This window comes from Carassius carassius, chromosome 25 (assembly GCF_963082965.1).
Source record: "Carassius carassius chromosome 25, fCarCar2.1, whole genome shotgun sequence".
NCBI lineage: Eukaryota > Metazoa > Chordata > Actinopteri > Cypriniformes > Cyprinidae > Carassius > Carassius carassius.
Window position 1 is genome coordinate 23235495 of NC_081779.1, and position 19414 is coordinate 23254908.

Consider the following 19414-nt stretch of genomic DNA (forward strand, 5'->3'; position numbering starts at 1 on the left):
AAAAAATCCGGCCAACAAATAAATTCAAGGTCCAGCAAGCTTCGGTTTTCAGGTTTTTGAACGGTACAAACGGAACATTCTGCTTCCACTTTTCCTACCTTTTACACATCTCAGGACATGCATGAAATGGGAAAAAAACTTTTATTTTTTAAATTGAAAAACGGCAGACTACACTTCTGATTCTAGTAAATGAATTTAAAGGGTCAAATAAATACTAATGTTCAATGAAAAGGCCCTCACATGAAGTCTACAGACAGCTGAGAGTAGACAATCAAAATCCATTGACATTTTTGCCGTTTCTGCCCCAATTTAAGTGGAAAAAATGTGTCAAACGTCTAAAACCAAAATCGAATTGAGCTGAGAACATTAAATATTTTATAAATTAATTTAAAGGGATAGGATAATAGGGTTAATAATGTAAATAAGTTTCTTGCACAGGCTAATTACTTTGCTTCATAAGACCTCAATATCGTTAGGAGCAACTGGTATTAATTTTGAGTTTCCTAATATGCATTTTATAAGTGATGGTATAAGATATTAACTTATATAAGTGATGGTAGCCATTGCTATTTTATGAATCACATAGGACCATATTTTCAGCTAAAAGCCTTCTTTACTGTTCTACTAAAAAAAAAAAATATATATATATATATATATATATATATATATATATATATATATATATATATATATATGTGTGTGTGTGTGTGTGTGTGTGTGTGTGTAAATTAACAGCAAATTTTCAATTTTGGCTAAATCATCTCTTTAAATGAAATGCTTTATGTAGACTCAGATTCCGCATGAATTGGCAATGAGGCTCCATGTTACCCTGAAAACTTTAGTTTTAACTGTTCTGTGGTTAAATATTTAAGCTTCACTCTATAGAAACACTGTGTACTGACCTTGAAAGTAGGAGATGCTGAGTCGTCTAATTTAATTAATTTCCCAAACCTGAATTATGACTATGACGTGATGTTCAGAGCCAAGTAAATCTAATACTGGCAAAACCAGAATAATTAACTGCAAAAAGCAAATTGGTTACAGCATATAAAGGCTCAGCTCAATTTGTGAAACACTGCAAAGCCAACACAAAACATATTAGTCTTGTTTAGTTGATCTAAACTGCATAGGGTCTAAACAGCCTAAAAAATAACTCCTGAATATTTTCCAATTATTCATGCCGTAAACTTGGCAAATTCAGTGACTAGTTGTTCCTCAGAGTGGATTCAGTGCATGCTGCTGGAAACCCTATAATGATGGTAGTTACAATTTACTGCTAAATGTAGCTGCAATCACACATTTATTGCACATTTAATTGCCCGCAAGGGAAACAAGAACAAAAATAAATGCATGCAACATTAAAAGCAGGTATAATTATATTAAAAAACTAAATAAAAAGGGTCAACACTATAATATATCTGCATGGTAAGGCTAGGAAGGAGAGACATTGAAAACTGAAGCAATACCTCGAAGACATATGAATGTGAGGAAGTCTTCTGTCTTGGGCTTGCGTCTGGAGAGGAATGTGATATGTGTGAGTGGCATGGGCAGAGAAGGGTCGGCCATCTTCACCGGCGTGGTGCTGGGAGAGTTGGGTTGAGACTGAGCAAACTTCCTCTGTGCATGCAGTCTGGGCCTAAGAGAGAGAATGGAAACAATAGATCTTAAATACGCTTGCATTCTATCATATAATGGAGAGTTTATAGGCACTTTAGAAAAACCTTTCTTCTGAAAATCCCCACTTGGCACTGGGACTCGGATAACACTGCCCAGAGCAATAAATTCATCTTAACGCATTTGCTCTTGTAATGGTAAAACTCCACTTGGGGCCTTGCTGTTGCCATGACTAATTCAGTCGATCTGGAACCCATTCAAACATTTTTGGTCTGATTAGCACACAAGAGCTGCTTTTTCTGATAGTTATCCAAATGCTGTTAACTGTGTTGAGGGCTGGAACAATACAGGCTACAAATTCAGAGACATTCACCCATGTTTAACCTTATGGAACTGATGAAAAACCATGAAAATCTGCAAAATATGGAAAGGTGGCCTTAAGGTTTCAATGGTGCATCATTTATTTATTTACCGTATTCATTTATTTAAAGCTTTCATAAAAATCTAACAATGTGTCAAAGAAAGGACACAGCTATGAACTTATACAACATGAATATTTTTTTTATAATGAACCTCTTCTGTCTGACAGGTATGAATGTCCGTTTCCACTATGGAACAGCTTCTCCTTTTGGAGACGTCTAACTCACTGACTCCACATTTCAGTTCAACTTTCCCCATGAAACAGCATGGAATACTAAAACAGTGGAAAGTCATATGTCTCAATTCCTCCACCACCCTCCGCATGCTGCCAGAGGAGACACGCGTGTACGCACTTTCCATTTCAGCAGCATTTACCCACACGCACTCCCATTAGTCCAACCCTGATGTTTGCTGCCAAATATGTTCTCGTCACACACTCCTTCATTCACTCCTTTACAAATTAATCTCCTTCAATCAGAGGACCATGCCTGAGATGGCTTGCCAAGGCCCAGCAGCTTTGACAAATCTGCAATGGCATCGCTAATCAATTCTCACCAGCACTGTGTTCGGCAGATAGATTGTTTCTCTCTTTTTCTTTTCCAGTCTCTCATGGCTGTGACTGATGGCACAGGCACCGCCACTATGCCACAAAAACTCTGCAACTTCTGTTCACATCTATTTGATGTCAAGCAAAAACAGACATGCTGGCTTGAAATCTGAGTCTCGAGTCTTTGCATTCAATTCTCGAGTCAAGTCCCGAGTCAAGACAGACAAGTCCCAAGTCAAGTCCCGAGTCAAGACAGACAAGTCCCAAGTCAAGTTCCGAGTCAAGACAGACAAGTCCCATGTCAAGTCCCGAGTCAAGACAGACAAGTCCCAAGTCAAGTCCCGAGTCAAGACAGACGAGTCCCAAGTCAAGTCCCGAGTCAAGACAGACGAGTCCCAAGTCAAGTCCCGAGTCAAGACAGACGAGTCCCAAGTCAAGTCCCGAGTCAAGACAGACGAGTCCCAAGTCAAGTCCCGAGTCAAGACAAACGAGTCCCAAGTCAAGTCCAGAGTCAAGACAGACAAGTCCCAAGTCAAGTCCGAGTCAAGACAGACAAGTCCCAAGTCAAGTCCCGAGTCAAGACAGACAAGTCCCATGTCAAGTCCCGAGTCAAGACAGACAAGTCCCAAGTCAAGTCCTGAGTCAAGACAGACGAGTCCCAAGTCAAGTCCCGAGTCAAGACAGACAAGTCCCGAGTCAAGACAGACGAGTCCCGAGTCAAGACAGATGAGTCCCAAGTCAAGTCCCTAGTCAAGACAGACGAGTCCCAAGTCAAGTCCCGAGTCAAGACAGATGAGTCCCAAGTCAAGTCCCGAGTCAAGACAGACAAGTCCCAAGTCAAGTCCCGAGTCAAGACAGACAAGTCCCAAATCAAGTCCAGAGTCAAGACAGGCAAGTCCAGGTTGAGTTGCAAATCCTCAACTTTTAACTTCAAGTCTTAAACTAGTCATTAGTTCTCTTTGCCAAAATTAGTGTCTCGGAAATAATTACCATATCAAATGTAAAGTAATTTATATTAGGAAGGCGGGTGGAATATGACATAGTTCAATGTCATGTGAGTTGGGCGCCCTTAGTAAAACTACTCAAGTTCAATTTAGGGATTGTGCCAAAATAGGACAAGCAGTGAAAAACAAACAAACAAACAAAAAAACTATTTTATTAGTAACAGAATAGCTAAGACAACATAATTTCATAGAAATACAGCTGCAACATACTTTGCTTGTATGCATAAGAATATATGCCTCTAGGTGATATATCTAAACCAATGAGACATTATTTGAAACCTCAATGAAACCGATTTAATGAAATGAACAGAAAGAACTGGAATAAACAATTGCTACCATACTTTACAAGTGAAAATACATGCAATATGGAGACAAAATCATGAATACAGTCATTCAAAAAAATTCTGTGCTATCATCCTTTATAATTAAGAGCAGGAAAGACAAAATCATTTTATAGAAAAAAATGCTGTATGTTAAATATTAAGTTTATAATATGCATAGTTGATTGCTAAATTAAGGGGCTATGTGCACTATAGGCCTACAGACTGATTTACGACACGCATTCATTCATTTATCCTGAAAGAAATGAAAGTGACATGATAAAATTGTGTATATTTTACTTATATATTCAATGCTTATTTTGTGAAAGAAACACTTCTTTAAATTATATTTTAAATGATCTCTAGGCCTATTGCCACTTGACCCCTTCATACATAAGGCCTAATGTGCAGTTTTATTAAATGAAATTATAGCTAAATTGTTTGCAATGATTAATTTTAAATCTAGATTAAATCAAGGTTTATCTAATAGTTCTGTTGCACCAAACTTTAAACCTTTAGAAATAAGCAGGTTTAAATTTAAACCCATCATTTTGGTCTTGGATTTAAGTTATAGCCCATTTAAGATTAACTTTAATCCTGATGAACTATAACTTTAAACTCAGATTTAAATCTTGATTATGGATTAACTTTAAATTTAATGGAAGTTCAAATAAAACAGAATGCAAATGCAATTAAAATATATAACTGATTAAACAAAAAAGTGTTGATCTGACAAAAAAAAAGTCTAGAGTGATAACAACAAAGTCTTTCCAAATCACAGGGCTCAAGTCCAAGCCTTGACTCATTGCTGTCAAATTTGGGACCCGCGTCCAAGTGGAGTCTAGAGGCATGTGACTCAAGTCCACACCCCGTTGAAGCAATTATTGCAGTAGTTTTAAGACACTCATTTTTGTAATCCCAAAGGTCCGAAGGCCAGGAAATAAAGCTATAGATGAAAACTACCAAATTGTGATGAATGCTGAGGATCTGGTAATTATAAGGAAGAAGACAAAGGAGGAGATAAATCAAGCTGAAAGCCTCACAGACTTGGATATAAACAAGAAATTACAATGAACTGTAGTTTATTTACAGGGGGAAAAGTGAAGTGTACAAAAGATTAAAACACAACACGTTATGTTTCAAAATGACATATGATCACTCTCTAAACCAGCATCATCTGTTTAAATGGGGTCTGCAGCTCCACACCCAAACACTAATATTAATTAATGGAGATTGTACAGGCAAAAAAGTTCATCGTAACATTGGAGATCGCTGGAGGACTAGATGACAGCTGAATGAGATTTTAGCCAACAAACACAAGCGTAAAACCCCTAGCTTTTGAAACGTTGCTGCTATATTCAACAAAGCACTTACAAGCCAGCCAGCTGCCCCATTACTTATTGATTGCTAAAGTGTTTCAGGCAGAGGTGTAACCTCATTTAGATTGGTCCAGGGGAGAATTCATACATTGCAGGAGAAATAAAGAAAACAATATATATTTTTTTTCCCTCACAAAGGTTTTCATAAGAAACCTAAATTTTTTTAGGAGCTGAAAACTGCTGCTTTAGAACTATTAACGTGACTTAGCACCAAAGTTGTTCTGATGCAGCTGTGCAAAAAAAAAAAAAAAAAAAAGGATCCAGTAACACAACGAAGGATGTCACGGTTCATTGAGTCAGTCTAGACTGCCTGCAGTAGAGACGGCCTGCTTTTATTGGACAATTTATCCTATCTGTTCCTCATTATAGGGTATAGTGGACAACTTGGCATGCAAGTATCCAGTGACAGAGATCGAGGTGCATGCTGGGATAGCAGACATGAGCTTAAAAACTACACACTGAGAGCATTTTGCAACTTAATGCATGTTACCACATCTATACAGTCTAAACACCCTTATATGATATAAACTCTAACGGATGAGGGAGACACATAATACATTTAGTCCACACAGGAATGGGAAAATTCTGGAATATTGTTTGGCTTCATGCATGAGTTCTTTGAAAAGAGAATGGTTATGATAACATCTGGGGGGAAGTCGTGGCCTGGTGGTTAGAGAATCGGACTCACAATCGAAGGGTTGTGGGTTCGAGTCTCGGGCCGGCAGGAATTGTGGGTGGGGGGAGTGCATGTACAGTTCTCTCACCTCCCTCAATACCACGACTTAGGTGCCCTTGAGCAAGGCACCGAACCCCCAACTGCTCCCCGGGCGCCGCAGCATAAATGGCTGCCCACTGCTCCGGGTGTGTGCTCACAGTGTGTGTGTGTGATCACTACTCTGTGTGTGTGCACTTTGGATGGGTTAAATGCAGAGCACAAATTCTGAGTATGGGTCACCATACTTGGCCGAATGTCACTTCACTTCACTTCACTTCACTTCATCTGATGACTCTGATACTCTTAAAACTAAATACATTAATAGATTACTTAAACAATTGCTCTGTTCCAAAAACCTAGTGAGTTCCCTAAACAGCTTTTAAAGGCATTGTAGGCACTCAAAATGCAAATGCTGTTCCAAAAGGTAGGAAGCAACATTATTCTACTTTCTAAGATACCTAATTTTAGCCAAATTCTAAGACAAAACCCGAGCATCTTTTGGGAGACAATAACAGAATGCACTGCACCGAACTCAATGAAGGCAAATATATGTATTTCTTCAAATACTGAAAAGTCTTGATAAAAATAGTAGCATCCTATTAAATTGGACTATTCTAGCCTCCTTGCTAAACCTAAACTTTATTTAAATCATATGAGTCAAATGCTATTCTTGTGGTACAAGGCATTGTTGCATATGTAGAGTCTTCAATTCAGCACCTTGTGAAGGTTCATGATGTCTATTTTGTCTTAGAAGGCAGTCACGTAAGTAGGCAGCAGATAGCACATATACTTGTTAGGTTTTAGAGAGTTACAGTGTTTTCAAGCTCTACATATTTTCCCAGGACTATCTAGATGAGTTGTGGCTGTCCCAAATTATAACGTGTCTGTACAAATTCATGATGCACTACAAATAAAACCAGGCTCCAAACAAACTTTGTTTCTGTTTCAACTTCAAGACTCTCCTGTCAACCAGGGAACAATGATATATTGAACCTTCTGTATTTCTCAGAGAGAGGCAGACTGTAAATTGCAACATGAGTGATAAAGGGTGGAGATGGGATCTAACCACATCCTCCAGACAGGATGGGTAAAGAGAGGCCATGAAAATGACTGATCTGGGCATTCCAGTTCCGCTGGTCTTACCCTTCCTCAGTGGGTGAGAGACACTGCAACACAATAGCCTCATGGAGCTTCCCAGACTGTGCACTCCTTAATAGGACAGATATGGGGTCTCTTACAATGCTAGTCTTTTAACAAGAGGCTCATGCATAATTTACAGCTGATAAAAACCACAACGGGGTAAGGTCACTCCAGGAACTAGGGCTCTGATCCTATTACAATTTAGCTCATAGTGAAAACCCATGAAGAAGAGCTGTAACTGAGATCAGTTTTAAAGGGTAATGGGTGCAGTTATGTTAATCTTTCTTATTGTATAAACAGAAATGACTAGAAGGCATCCAGGAATTTCAATATCTCCACCTCCACTGTCAAAGTACCATCCTCCAAATTCACCTCTAGCTTCAGTATATCTTTCCCTCCAAATACTGCCTCTGTTTTCAAAATATCTACCTGCAAATTTGCCTCCAGTTCAATGTATTTGTTTACAAATTAGCCTACAGTTAGGGTATCTATACAACAAATCAGCTTACAGCTTTCAAGGTATCAACATTCAAATTGGTCTAAAGTCTCTTGCACCAAAACAGTCTACAGTTTTCAAAGTCTATGGCTCCAAGTTGGTCGACAGTTGTCAAGGTCTATGCCTCCAAATCAGTCTACAGATTCCAAGGTCTATGCCTCCAAGTTGGTCGACAGTTGCCAAGGTATCTGCCTCCAAATCAGTTTACAGACTTCAAGTTACAACCTCCAACCAATTGGTCTTTAGTTTTCAAGGTCTATGCCTTCAAATCAGTCTACCAATTTCAAGTTCTATGCCTCCAAGTTGGTCGACAATTGTCAAAGTATCTCCCTCCAAATCTGTCTACAGATTTCAAGTTACTGCCTGAAATGTACCCTACCATTCTCAATATGGCTCCAAATCTACAGCAGAGGTCTTCAGCTTTGCTTCTGAAGACTCACTGTCCTGCAGAGTTTACCTCCAATCTTAATCAAACACACCTAAACCAGCTAACCAAGGTCTTCAGGATCACTAGTAGAAATAAACTTTGGAGGAAAGTGGGTCTCCAAGAGCAGGGTTGAAGACCTAGGGCCAGTAGTTTTGGTTCAAAGTAACTGCATCCAATCTGCCTAAAGTTTTTATTGTGTATGAATTCAAATGATGCATCCAGTTTCAAAGTACAGTATCTGCCTCCAGTTTCAATGCATTTGCCTCCAGCTTATGTGGTGCGTAAGATACAGGTACAACAAAGGGGTCAGAGTAAATTAGACCTCCCGTAGATCAGCCCAGCTGGCCAAGATGTGGAGAGAGCCAGAAAGAAGTGGAATGAAAAAAATGAATGGGCGGTCAAGTGAAACAACAAAAAGGGGGGAAAAGCGAGGGGCAAACACCTGCTGGGAGGTGCAGAGGGAGGGATTATGGCAGGATGTCCAAATTCATCCTCCTCTAATCCCTGTGCCTCGCCCTTCAAAGAACACCAAGCTCTGATGTCACATGTGGAGCTCTGCTGTATCACTGATTAGCTTTCAGGAAGGCGGCAAGAAAGAGCAGTTGGGTTTGCCCCATTGGAAAGGAAAAGAAACAGTTACTGGATCCCTGGGGCTCAACATTAAAATATACGAATGAATTCTAATATCGTGGTGGAATGTAGGAACACACGATTACTGGTTTACACTGCATGCAATTACATGAAGCATGCTCATGTTTAATCATTTACATGTTGAAAAGCTGTCCCAAGTTTTCTCCACTTGATCTGTCTCCAATCACAATAGGCAGTCACAATCTCCAACATTAAACAGCTGAAGCTGCCCCATGTGCATCAACAGCAGAATCTTAAACACAAGCCTATTCTGAGTGGCCAGTTGTGTTCTATGATCTCTGTTGGTGTGATGTGAAATATTTGGTAATGTGATCTCTCTCCACAGTCCTGAGCATACAGCATGAAGATCAAGTAAAACAGGTACTGCATGTACTCTGGGATTCTTGTGTGCACAACTGAGGCTGACTCGCCTCTAGAAGATGCACCAAATTGTGCCAAACAGGAGAAGTTGGGGGGGCTTCCACAAACAAAAGCACATTGGCGGCGCCAGGGGTAAAAGGGACGACCCCTCCGGTGTCAGCACCTCCCCTCCCCCCTCATGATTCCACATCATCAAAGCATTCCACAGCGGCTGGAATCACTCCTTATCTCAACAGCAGGCTCTGGCTCTCTCTGGATCAGATGAGTGGAGCAGGGGAGAAGCTCGCAGGGAGGGAGAAAGAGATGAATGATTGCAGGAGAGAGATGGATGGAGCCGTGAAGAGAGGGCAGGCACTGATAGACCCCAGGGGCAGAGATGTTTGAGTTTTAAGAGGGAAGAGAGGGGAGGAGGGGTGTATAAACCCTTTGTGTGCAACACTGATTCATTCGGTCTGTTTTCAGTCATATGCATGTATTAACAGGGAGGCAAAGCAGCAGATGAAAAGCAGAGCCCTCATAGATCAAACAAGGTGATATACAGAAAAAGAATGATCTGGATAACAGTAAGTTAAGGTGTATTTTGACATGTTAGTATGATATCTCAGACTCAGAGTCCATAGAGAACAATTTTAAATAATTATTATTATTTTTTTCATTTGGACAAAACCGTAACTTGGGCCTTGTCTTAAGCCTTACTTTACGGACAAATCCTATAATCTTTCGATATTATCCGTGAATGACCATACCATGATGTGACGCTATGATGTGACTGCCAAATAGATGTTCTTAATTCTTAGCATAAGCCACACTGCTCTGTGCTGTTTGTGTAATATGCCATCTATTTGGCTTGTATTTTTAAAGCTAAACAAGCACTGTAGACTGACTGTGATCTCTAACATAGTTTACTTAGCATCTAATAGTTCAAATCTGCTCAGTATACATCCCATCATCGTTACATCCATCTTCCGTTATGTCCAGCTTCTCTGTGCTACAAAGGCTTCAATAAAACTGAACACACACAAACAACTGTAAATCAAATTTTGTTTATTTTTTTATTTTATCTCTATCTCTCTATCTCTATCTCTCTCTCTTTCTCTCTCTCTCTCTCTCTCTCTCTCTCTCTCTCTCTCTCTATATATATATATATATATATATATATATATATATGAAGGGAGAAAATATTTGATAATGTATGATGAATGTTTGACAATTTTTCAGTCAAACATCTTTCATTCTCTCACTGGCTTGCTGTTTCTAGTACACATGGTAACTCTCTTTCTCTCTCTCTCTTTCTCTCTCTCTCTCTCTGCTAATGCTAAACAGCTCCAGATGGGCCACATGGTCCTGATAAACTCTCCCAGCAGCCTTTGCCAGTGTGGAGCAGCTGGCTCTGAGAGCACGGTGAAGAGCCAGCAGCACATGTGCCAAGCAGCTCACGGCAGCCAAGAGAGCGCAGGGGGATCCCTGATTCTGGGTCATTCATGAGCCCGCTCTAATAAACTGTGCTGAAATGATAATCGCTACAAAACTGTGACAAAGCAGAACCACAAAGCGCGGTTTGGGTTAGATGGTCAATAAGAGTAAATATTTGTGAAGGAATTGTTCTTTTGCACAACGAGGCTGAATTTATTTGAGCAAATATACAGTAAAAACAGTAATTTTGTGAAATATTATTACAATTCAAATATCGGTTTTCTATTTGAATATATTTTACAATATAATTTATTCCTGTGATGCAGTGCTGGAATCTCAGCATCATTACTCCAGTTTTCAGTTTCACAAGATCCTTCAGAAATCATTCTAATATATTGATTTGATGCTCAAGAAACATTTATTATTATCAGTTATGAAATTAGTTTTTGCACCTTAATATTTTTGAGGAAAATTTTTGTTTACTTAAACTTATGTACTAAAATAACTTAAACTGAAAAAAAAAATTACTGCGTGCACATTTCAATCATAAATTAAATTTCCTATATTTTATATTAATAAATGTTTCTGTTCTACCTTCTGTTCAGGAATATCTATTTCACTCTGAACATGTCACAGCACCAAAATAAAATGGGCTGGAAACAAGGCTTCACGATGATTTGTCTGGAAACATGCAGAGGCCAAGTCAAATCTCAGTCAACATCATATTTCAAACTGTAAATATAAAAGAGCAGCGCTTGACCAAGAACAGTAATGCATTCTGTCATTTTAACTCAACTAACTGTAAAACCAGAAACTCCCCAATTTTCATTTCAGCCATAAACTGTGTTTTCTATTTACAGGCCTATTTTATAAATCCGTAGCTTTAAACGCGATAGTGAGGGTGTTTAAATGATTTACGGGATTCGGGAGGTATTTATAACCGAAGCAGCACTCACATTCACACTGAGAGGTGTTACTATAAAGTTCTTGCATGATGATGGCTTTCCAGGACTGCTGCTGGACAGATGCCCAAAGGACCCCAGTCTGCATACTTAATGCAGTCGCTCATGATTTCAGTGAAGGCAACTGAAGGCTGTTATGTAATTGAAAATGTGAGTTGCTGAGGCTGTGAAGAGGAGAGAAAGAGACACACAGAGATACCAGCACTCCTATAAAATCCCTATCTAAATCCCGTGTACCCACTTAAGATGTCTGTCACTCTTTATACAGGGCTGCAATTTAACCCTGCCAGTGTGGTTTAACAATAGAGCAGACGTGCTGCGCTCAGACAGGTGGTCTAGACTGGCACCCAGCCAGACGCTGAGGGCCCAAGCCACCCTCCCCTCTGTTTTAACACATCCGTCTGCCACTCATGCGTGATGTCACACGGATGCAGCCCAGCGCTGTCAGTCACTGCTGGGCTTCATCACTGAGAGCTGCTAGAACACCTCACCACAAAAAGATGAAAGGAGTTTTCATGCACAAAATCAGACTCAGAGATTTCTGCTGGGTCATCTCTAGTGTTTTGACTACTGGTATAAAGTCTGATCCAGCTTTTTCTGGACTTGAACTGCTGCCTTAAACAGAAAGAGACCACCTGTCTTTATTTACTCACCCTCAGGACCATCCAAACCTGTATGACTTTCATTCTTCTAAGGAACACAAAAGAAGACATTTAGATAATTGTCTCAGTGTTTTTTTTTTTCCTATACAATGGAAGTCAATGTTCACCAAAATTGTTTGCTTACCAACATTCAGATCAAAATGATAGACTATGCAAACCACAAAACAGGTTATACTAAAATAATTTTTTTTTTTTTTTTTTATGTGTGTGTGTGGTCAGTTTACATCAGTGCAGACACACCACAGTAACTATTTCACACATATAGCTCTAAAAAACTAAATATAATATATAGTTCTGCTTATTGAAATGCTATATCTCAAACTTAAAATCTAGTTATTCTTGGCTAATCACAGCAGCCTGGCACCTTGTTATCACAACTTTGTTTTACAGTAGACTGACAAAAACCTGAGCAACATGAATCCTAGAAACCTTTCTGTGTTTGTTGTCAATACACATCTATTGGTCCAGGAAGACTGAGACTGTATCTCTAACTTGCAGCCAGACCACTGTGAGGAATCACAAATGAATTTTATGAATTCTGGATTAACCTGATGAATAACTTCTGTACAAAACTGAGGAGACAAACACACACGTGCACACACATGCACACTGACGCACACACACACTTGCAGGAGATGCTGCAGGAACACACTCTCACACAACCTACACTACCAGTCAAAAATTTGAGGTCTCAATTTTTTTGTTAAGAAATTAATACTTTTTTTCATCAAGGATGCAAAAAAATTGAAAAGTGATAGTAAAGTCATTGACAAAGCTACAAAAGAACTATTTCAAATTAAATGCTGTTTTAAACTTCAAAATTCTATTAAAATAATCCTGAAGAAAATATAGATGTTTCCACAATAATCAAATAATAATCAACACAACCGTTTTCAACAATGATAATAATAATAATAATAATAATAAAAAACTACTTAATAATAAGAATAATAAGCATTTCTTAATGAAAAGAAACATGAGACTCTGAAGACTGGAAAAGAGCAGCACAGAAATTATGCTAAATGTATTTTTAAATAACTTGCAGAGAAAGAAAAAATAATAACTTGTGTTTGGAACAACATGAGGGTGAGCATGCAAATTAGTAGATATTTATTTTTGGATGAACTATCCCTTTAAGAGTGGTGTTCATAACTCAGAGATATTGCCAAAATAAACCCAAAACACAGCTAATGGAGCATGGCTGCCATTCAACACCGCTTTCAACATGGCAAAAGACAGCAATCAGAGCGACCGCAAAGGCATATACAGAAAAGCATACATGCCGAGGTGAATTCATCTCACTTAAACCATCAGTAACATTAAAATGACATGCCCTAACACACTTGGGCACAGAAGCTGAGATTATAGCCCACTGCTTCAATTTATCCAGCCTCAGCCAATCAGCAGCCACTATTGTCTGCTGTGCAAATACCTCAGCTTGAGTCCTCAAACACAAGACATTCCTGCTTTGTTAATCAGCTGGAGTTTGGAGCCAAACGGTCTACCTGAGAGTCGTCTTCTCACGCTATACCTCTTAATTCATCATGTGTATGGCTCTAAAAACATGAGTCACACTCCAATCATGCTTAATCACCTCACTCGTCGCAGATATTGATCTGACGTACCATTAGAGTGGATTGTGTAGTATAGTATGTAGCACAACCAGCGGATTTAGAGGAAAATCTATATAGCTATTAAAAAGCCATGTGTACTGAAAAAAATAAAAATAAAAACAAGAATGTAGCATGCATTGTGTATACTCTGCATAGTATCTTCTCAAAGAAAATCACCAAAATTCTGTGATGGCAAAGCTAAATTTTCAGCACCATGAGACAAAAAGTCACAATTATTTATTTACATTAATTAATTTATTATTCTGTGGTGGAAACGGGCTTCCTTCATATATGCATATAAGTTGACAAAAACTTTGAGTCATTTATTATAACACTTGACCTGGGTGCATGGCTGTAGTTTAATGTCTATAGAGTTGCACTGGTGAACATTGACACAAATAGTGTGAAAGGGCCTCAAGAAACACACTAGAATGTATTCTCAACACACCAAGAGTAAATCAATGGTGTAAATGCGGCACTGGCCCAACACAAAAGTTTGTAGTTTGGCAGCAACTGCACAGCCAAAAGACAAACAATCGGAACGCTCTTCTCTTTAAGAAGGGTTCTCAAACAAGTAAACACAAATACACACTAAAAAGACAGGCCTCTTCAGCACCTGCCATGTTTGGTGCCCTCCTTGTCTCTTCTAACTGGGGTTTTGTGTGTATTCAGCACATCTAGGCGACTGCGATTTTAATCAAGGAATGGGAAGTTGCCATTTTGACACTTATTTTGAACTTACAGGCCTCTCTATTTCTCAATCCTGGGAACGCAAACAGCAATCCCAGCCCCTGCACCTGTGCCTCTGTCTGTCTCTCCTCCCGTTCCTTCTCTCTCTCTCTTTACTTTAGGCCAGGTGTGAGAGGCGTTGGCACTGTCTCAATCAGACTCCTTGTTGTCATCTTATGCGGGCAGCAGATGCCTAATAAGTTGCCCAGCATGCACACACATGCAAGCATACAAACTTCCAACTTTTGAAGAAAGAAGTCATGCAGGTTTCGATCAACATGAGGGAGAGTTCATGCCAACTTTTATTTCTGAGTGAGCTATCCCTTTAAGAGCCCGCTCTTGTGTGCAGGGAGAGCAAAGCCCTTAATGGCCCACAATGCTTTACCGTTTATACTGCATCTGCTGCTCTCTACTTCTTTGTGCTTACTTAAATCTCTACCCTGCCCGTCTCGCCTCTTTCACCTCCCACTCGCTCCACGTGAAGCTGTTCTAATGATGATGTCTCCAGGACATTGCTCTGATTAATGATTATAACAGGGTATTAAGTGACAGGTAAACCAGCAGCAGGTGCTTTTTGCCTGCACACACACACGCTGTCTCTCTCAATCTCCCAGAGATGCTTGCGGCTTGATTGACAGAATGCCAGACTGAAGGTCTCTGTGAATGTTTTTCTTTGAGGAGGGGGTTGAAACGGACATCTGCTGGGGTCTGGCCACTGTGGTGTGGAAGCGATGCGTTGTGTGGCGTTCAGTGGGCGCTGGGCAGCGTCCTCTTTGAAGCGGCGTCTGCGCTCAGAGATGTTTTGTTCCCTCGAAGCCAGTGGTGGGATTAATTCAGACTCTCCAGTGGAAGAAAAGCCTCTTCAGGGGGCCTACGCAACTGTTTGTCAAGGGGTTTATGGCACGCCATGAAAGTTGTGCCACTAAACAGTGGGCTTGATGAATAGGTCTTCCATAATGCTAATGCCACCCATCTATATGAATGTGTGATTGAGCATTGACAGTGGCCATACACTCAGATCAAAGTCAAATCCTGTTTGAAAGGACATGGGTGACTTAAAAATGAGTAACACGGCAAAGAGCTCAAATACCGAGTTATAATGCCAAGTGCAATATAAAAGAAGGGAGTTAGAATGAGGTTAACCCTGAGACAGCTGCCGTGTCGGTAAAATACATCATATTTAATATTTTTTTTTATCAATACTTTTCAGCATTGTATGGAATAGATTTACTGTCGAAATTTCGACATCAGCCATCTTGGATGATTTTATTCCTCTGCACTTTCACCAAAGCATTTTGGGACTGGTTGACTGAGGTATATAATGCATAATGTTCTCAAACAACTTTGATCCATTCAGAAATTGGACTTGACTACTTCTCTCATAAACACAATAAAGAGAACTGGTGTTGGGTCCGAGTCTAACTTGACAAGTCTGAGTCGAGTTCAGGTTTTTAACCAATTGAGTTTAAGTGGGAGACGTTTATTATCAAGGTCTTAAGTTTAGGTTGTTGCTTATTTTCGACTGTATTTACTTATTCTAAAAGTTAATTGACTGTACCCGATAAAAAAAAAAGTCCAGATTTCAGTCAGTGTCAAGTTCAAATCCACCCAAGTGCATCTAAGTTTGTTCATAATTGCAGTCAGAGTCCAAGCACCCTCAAGACTTAAGGACTTAAGAAAAAAGACTTATAACCTACAAAGCTATCAGATCGCTGCAAAAGACTTGGAATAGTGTAAGAGTCTGCTTCTTTTATGATGCCTTTGTGTCATTTTTGAAACTTGAAAGCTTCAGTCCTTATCCATTATAAATTCAGGGAAAGGAACAACCAGTATATTCTTATCAATTTCCCTCATAAGAGTACCAAACATGATACAAAGCCATATGGATTTAAAATGATGATCTAATGATGACAGAAATTTCATTTTGGCTGAACTATTCCTTTGGGTTCTACAATTCCAATAAATATCACACACATTAGAAGACGGGATGCTTTGCAAGAGTCCAACCCCAACCAGGACATTTGATGAAAAATATGAATCAACAGAGGCCACCGAAAGTGTATTACAAGTTCAGGTGGCCAAGGAAATTAGCAGTTTATTATTTTTCTATTGAAAAAGACCCGTCACCAGTGGCGGCTCTAGACAACTTTTACTAGGGGGGCCAAAGAGGGGCCAGTGTTTAACCAGAGGGGCACATTAAAAATGGCAACATATTTTATTTAAATGTAATGCAAATAAATACAAAAAGTAATTCTTGAAAAAATCTACACAGTAATTTTACACAATCTAAACATGTTAATAAAAACAAATTACTATTAGTACTCTTATAAAATTCAATTTAATATTTATATATGAATGTCAAGAATTCAGAAGTGTATATATTTATAATGCTTACACTACACTACACAGAAATAATATACAATTAAAGTATGCTTATTTTAAATGTATTGTGCACGCTAAAAATATAATAAGCTTTTAATAATCTTTCAGTGCGCCAAACCATGATAATATGAAACGCTTCAAAACTGAGCTCACAAAGTGATTTTAAAAGTTTGTGGCTTTTAAAACGTGTGTGTGATCTAACAGGCAGAAGCGAGTCTTTTAAAAACAGCAACAAACATAAAATACAAATACACAAAATAAAGTCATTTTATGCAAATCCACAGCCTTTTTATCTACAGATTAAGCATTATAATGTGAGTATATAATATTGGAGAGAGTTTTACCATGCATCCTGCTGTAAATGGACGAGGTGCACGCTATTTGAATACTGAATGGAGAATGATTGACAGCCACAGAGGAGAGAAAACAAGGTTTCCGTAAACTTTAATTTAATGATGTAAATAGTCTTCTGTCCATAACATTAAGCTATGGAATTGCTTCAGATGACTTTGAGAAATTATAATCAGACCCAAGTCACCCAAACTGATGTGAAAAAAACGGGAGGCGCTGAAAAGCGCGATGTTTGCATCCCTGAATAGACGGTTTCAACGGCAACAACATAAACGAACGTTACTGTGCATGCGCGCTTTTGTGGACCTAACTTAACTTCCGGTAGACTTCCAAATAGAATCAATCATAGATATATGGAATCAATAACAACAGCCAAGTCCCTCTAGAGTAGATATTTTTTGATAACAAACAAAATATGTTTGCTGCGTGGATCAGGCGGACTTAATGAAAATGCAAATTCATTCTTTGCCAGCAGGAGATGTTGCATAGACATAAAGGGCGAGAAATAGAGGTTTCCCCAGTAACAGCTGTAAACAAAGCAGAGCTGGTACGCTCACACACTGCTTTATCAGACATATAACATGCAAGTCTTCCTTCAGAAATACAGCGATATAAAAACACCTGTGCCTCGTTTTGATAGTTAAACATATAAATGTAAGGAATTATTATTATTAAACGTGCAGTACGTAACGTTACTCATGTTTATTCAACGAAGCCTTTTTGAAAATCAATCAGTTTTAAAATTGTGGCGAGTCTCCAAAAATAAATAAAGCCCAACTTCAGTCTACTCATCACCTTGACATTAACTGCGTTTGTAGAAGGCACTGCAGCCAGACCGATATACACAACACAGACCGGAAGTTAACTTAGGTCCAGGCGCATGCGCCCGATGAAACCGTCTATATGACTAAGTTCCTAAGTGTTTGGGTGCGCTGCACTAATTTACCCGTGTAGAACGTTGCGTCACATTAGTTCCGCTTTTGGCGCTCGCGTGTAAAATCCATAGACAGTAAAAGAAAATCATATTACTTTTTTTTTTCAGCACGGGGGTGGCCACAGGGGTGGCCAGGGACATGTCTACAGTGTAGAACCGCCACTGCCCGTCACTGGTTTTTCTCACCATTTTCCAGACAGCGTCTGCCTCAAAGGTACAGCTAAAAAAAACCTTGTCTATTATGCTTTTTCCCCAAGCAGCTTGAATCCTCTCTCTCTCTCTTCAGAGCTTTTCCAAATCACAGATTACAACATCCTAAGAAATTACATGCTGAATGGTTAATTACCGCCTGTACTTGGACATATTAACTCTGCTGTTTTTAATTAATCATTAAAAATGTTTAAGCATGTCTTAAAGTGACTAATTAAAACCAACCATGAAGGCAATTCATTTCAAAGAATTACCACTTGTTACAAGGTCCTACGACTCCTTTTAATGAAGCCATTTTTTTTTTCCTTCTGACTTTCTTTTCTGCTAAATAAAGCCAGAAATAGAAATAAATGGGGAAATTCAAAACAGGAAGGCTGACATATTCAGTAAGTGAAATATCTCAGTTTGAGAATAACGCACTACTAATGCCATCCGTTTTCATACTCTCTTCTTCAGCGGTCTATGAAAGTGCAGTCTCAGCTCAAGTTACCCACCAGGGACCCAACCAACTCTTTAACATGGACCTCTGAGAGAGCGAGAGCGGGTCACTCACCTCTTTTTGGCTGGGCAGTCCTCGGAGTACTCGCTGCTTCCATCTGTACTCTGAGAGCAAAACCCGTTCTCTTTACATCCTCCCTTAGACCCACATCCATTCAGCTGCCCATTTGGAAATGAAGCTGTAGTGAAAGATAGAAACAGCAAAAACCTGAGAAACAGTAACAACCTCCAGATGCAGCATGCCAAGTAATCAAATTTAAGATGAAATGTCATCACTACAGTGTAGTTTTGCTTTAATAATGCAATGCATAATTTAAATGGAGTATGAGCAAATGGAAAAAGAAAGATAGTTTATTTAAAAGTCCAACCACAGAGAGAGAGAGAGAGAGAGAGAGAGAGAGAGAGAAAGATTTAAACGTAACATTCAGCGTGAATAGGTTGTTAGTAGACTTTGTTTTGATGCAAATTTTTACATTCAAAAGTTTAAACTAAAACACTCTGGACTGCAGTAAGTGGGATCTCAATAAATAATGGTCAAACTTTATTTTAACAGGTCCAATTCTCGCTATTAACAATCCATTAACTAT

At 39.1% G+C, this 19414-nt stretch overlaps 1 protein-coding gene across 1 annotated transcript in view; it reads right to left on the bottom strand.

Annotated features, from left to right (window-relative positions):
* LOC132104444 (protein Jumonji-like) overlaps positions 1 to 19414 on the bottom strand; it is a 100887-nt gene that overhangs the window by 22328 nt on the left and 59145 nt on the right. The window contains exons 3-4 of the mRNA XM_059509921.1: positions 18883 to 19006; positions 1467 to 1636 (exon numbers count right to left, since the gene is read on the bottom strand). Of these exons, the coding sequence (XP_059365904.1) occupies positions 1467 to 1636; positions 18883 to 19006 (294 nt within the window). The remainder of the gene's footprint in view (positions 1 to 1466; positions 1637 to 18882; positions 19007 to 19414) is intronic.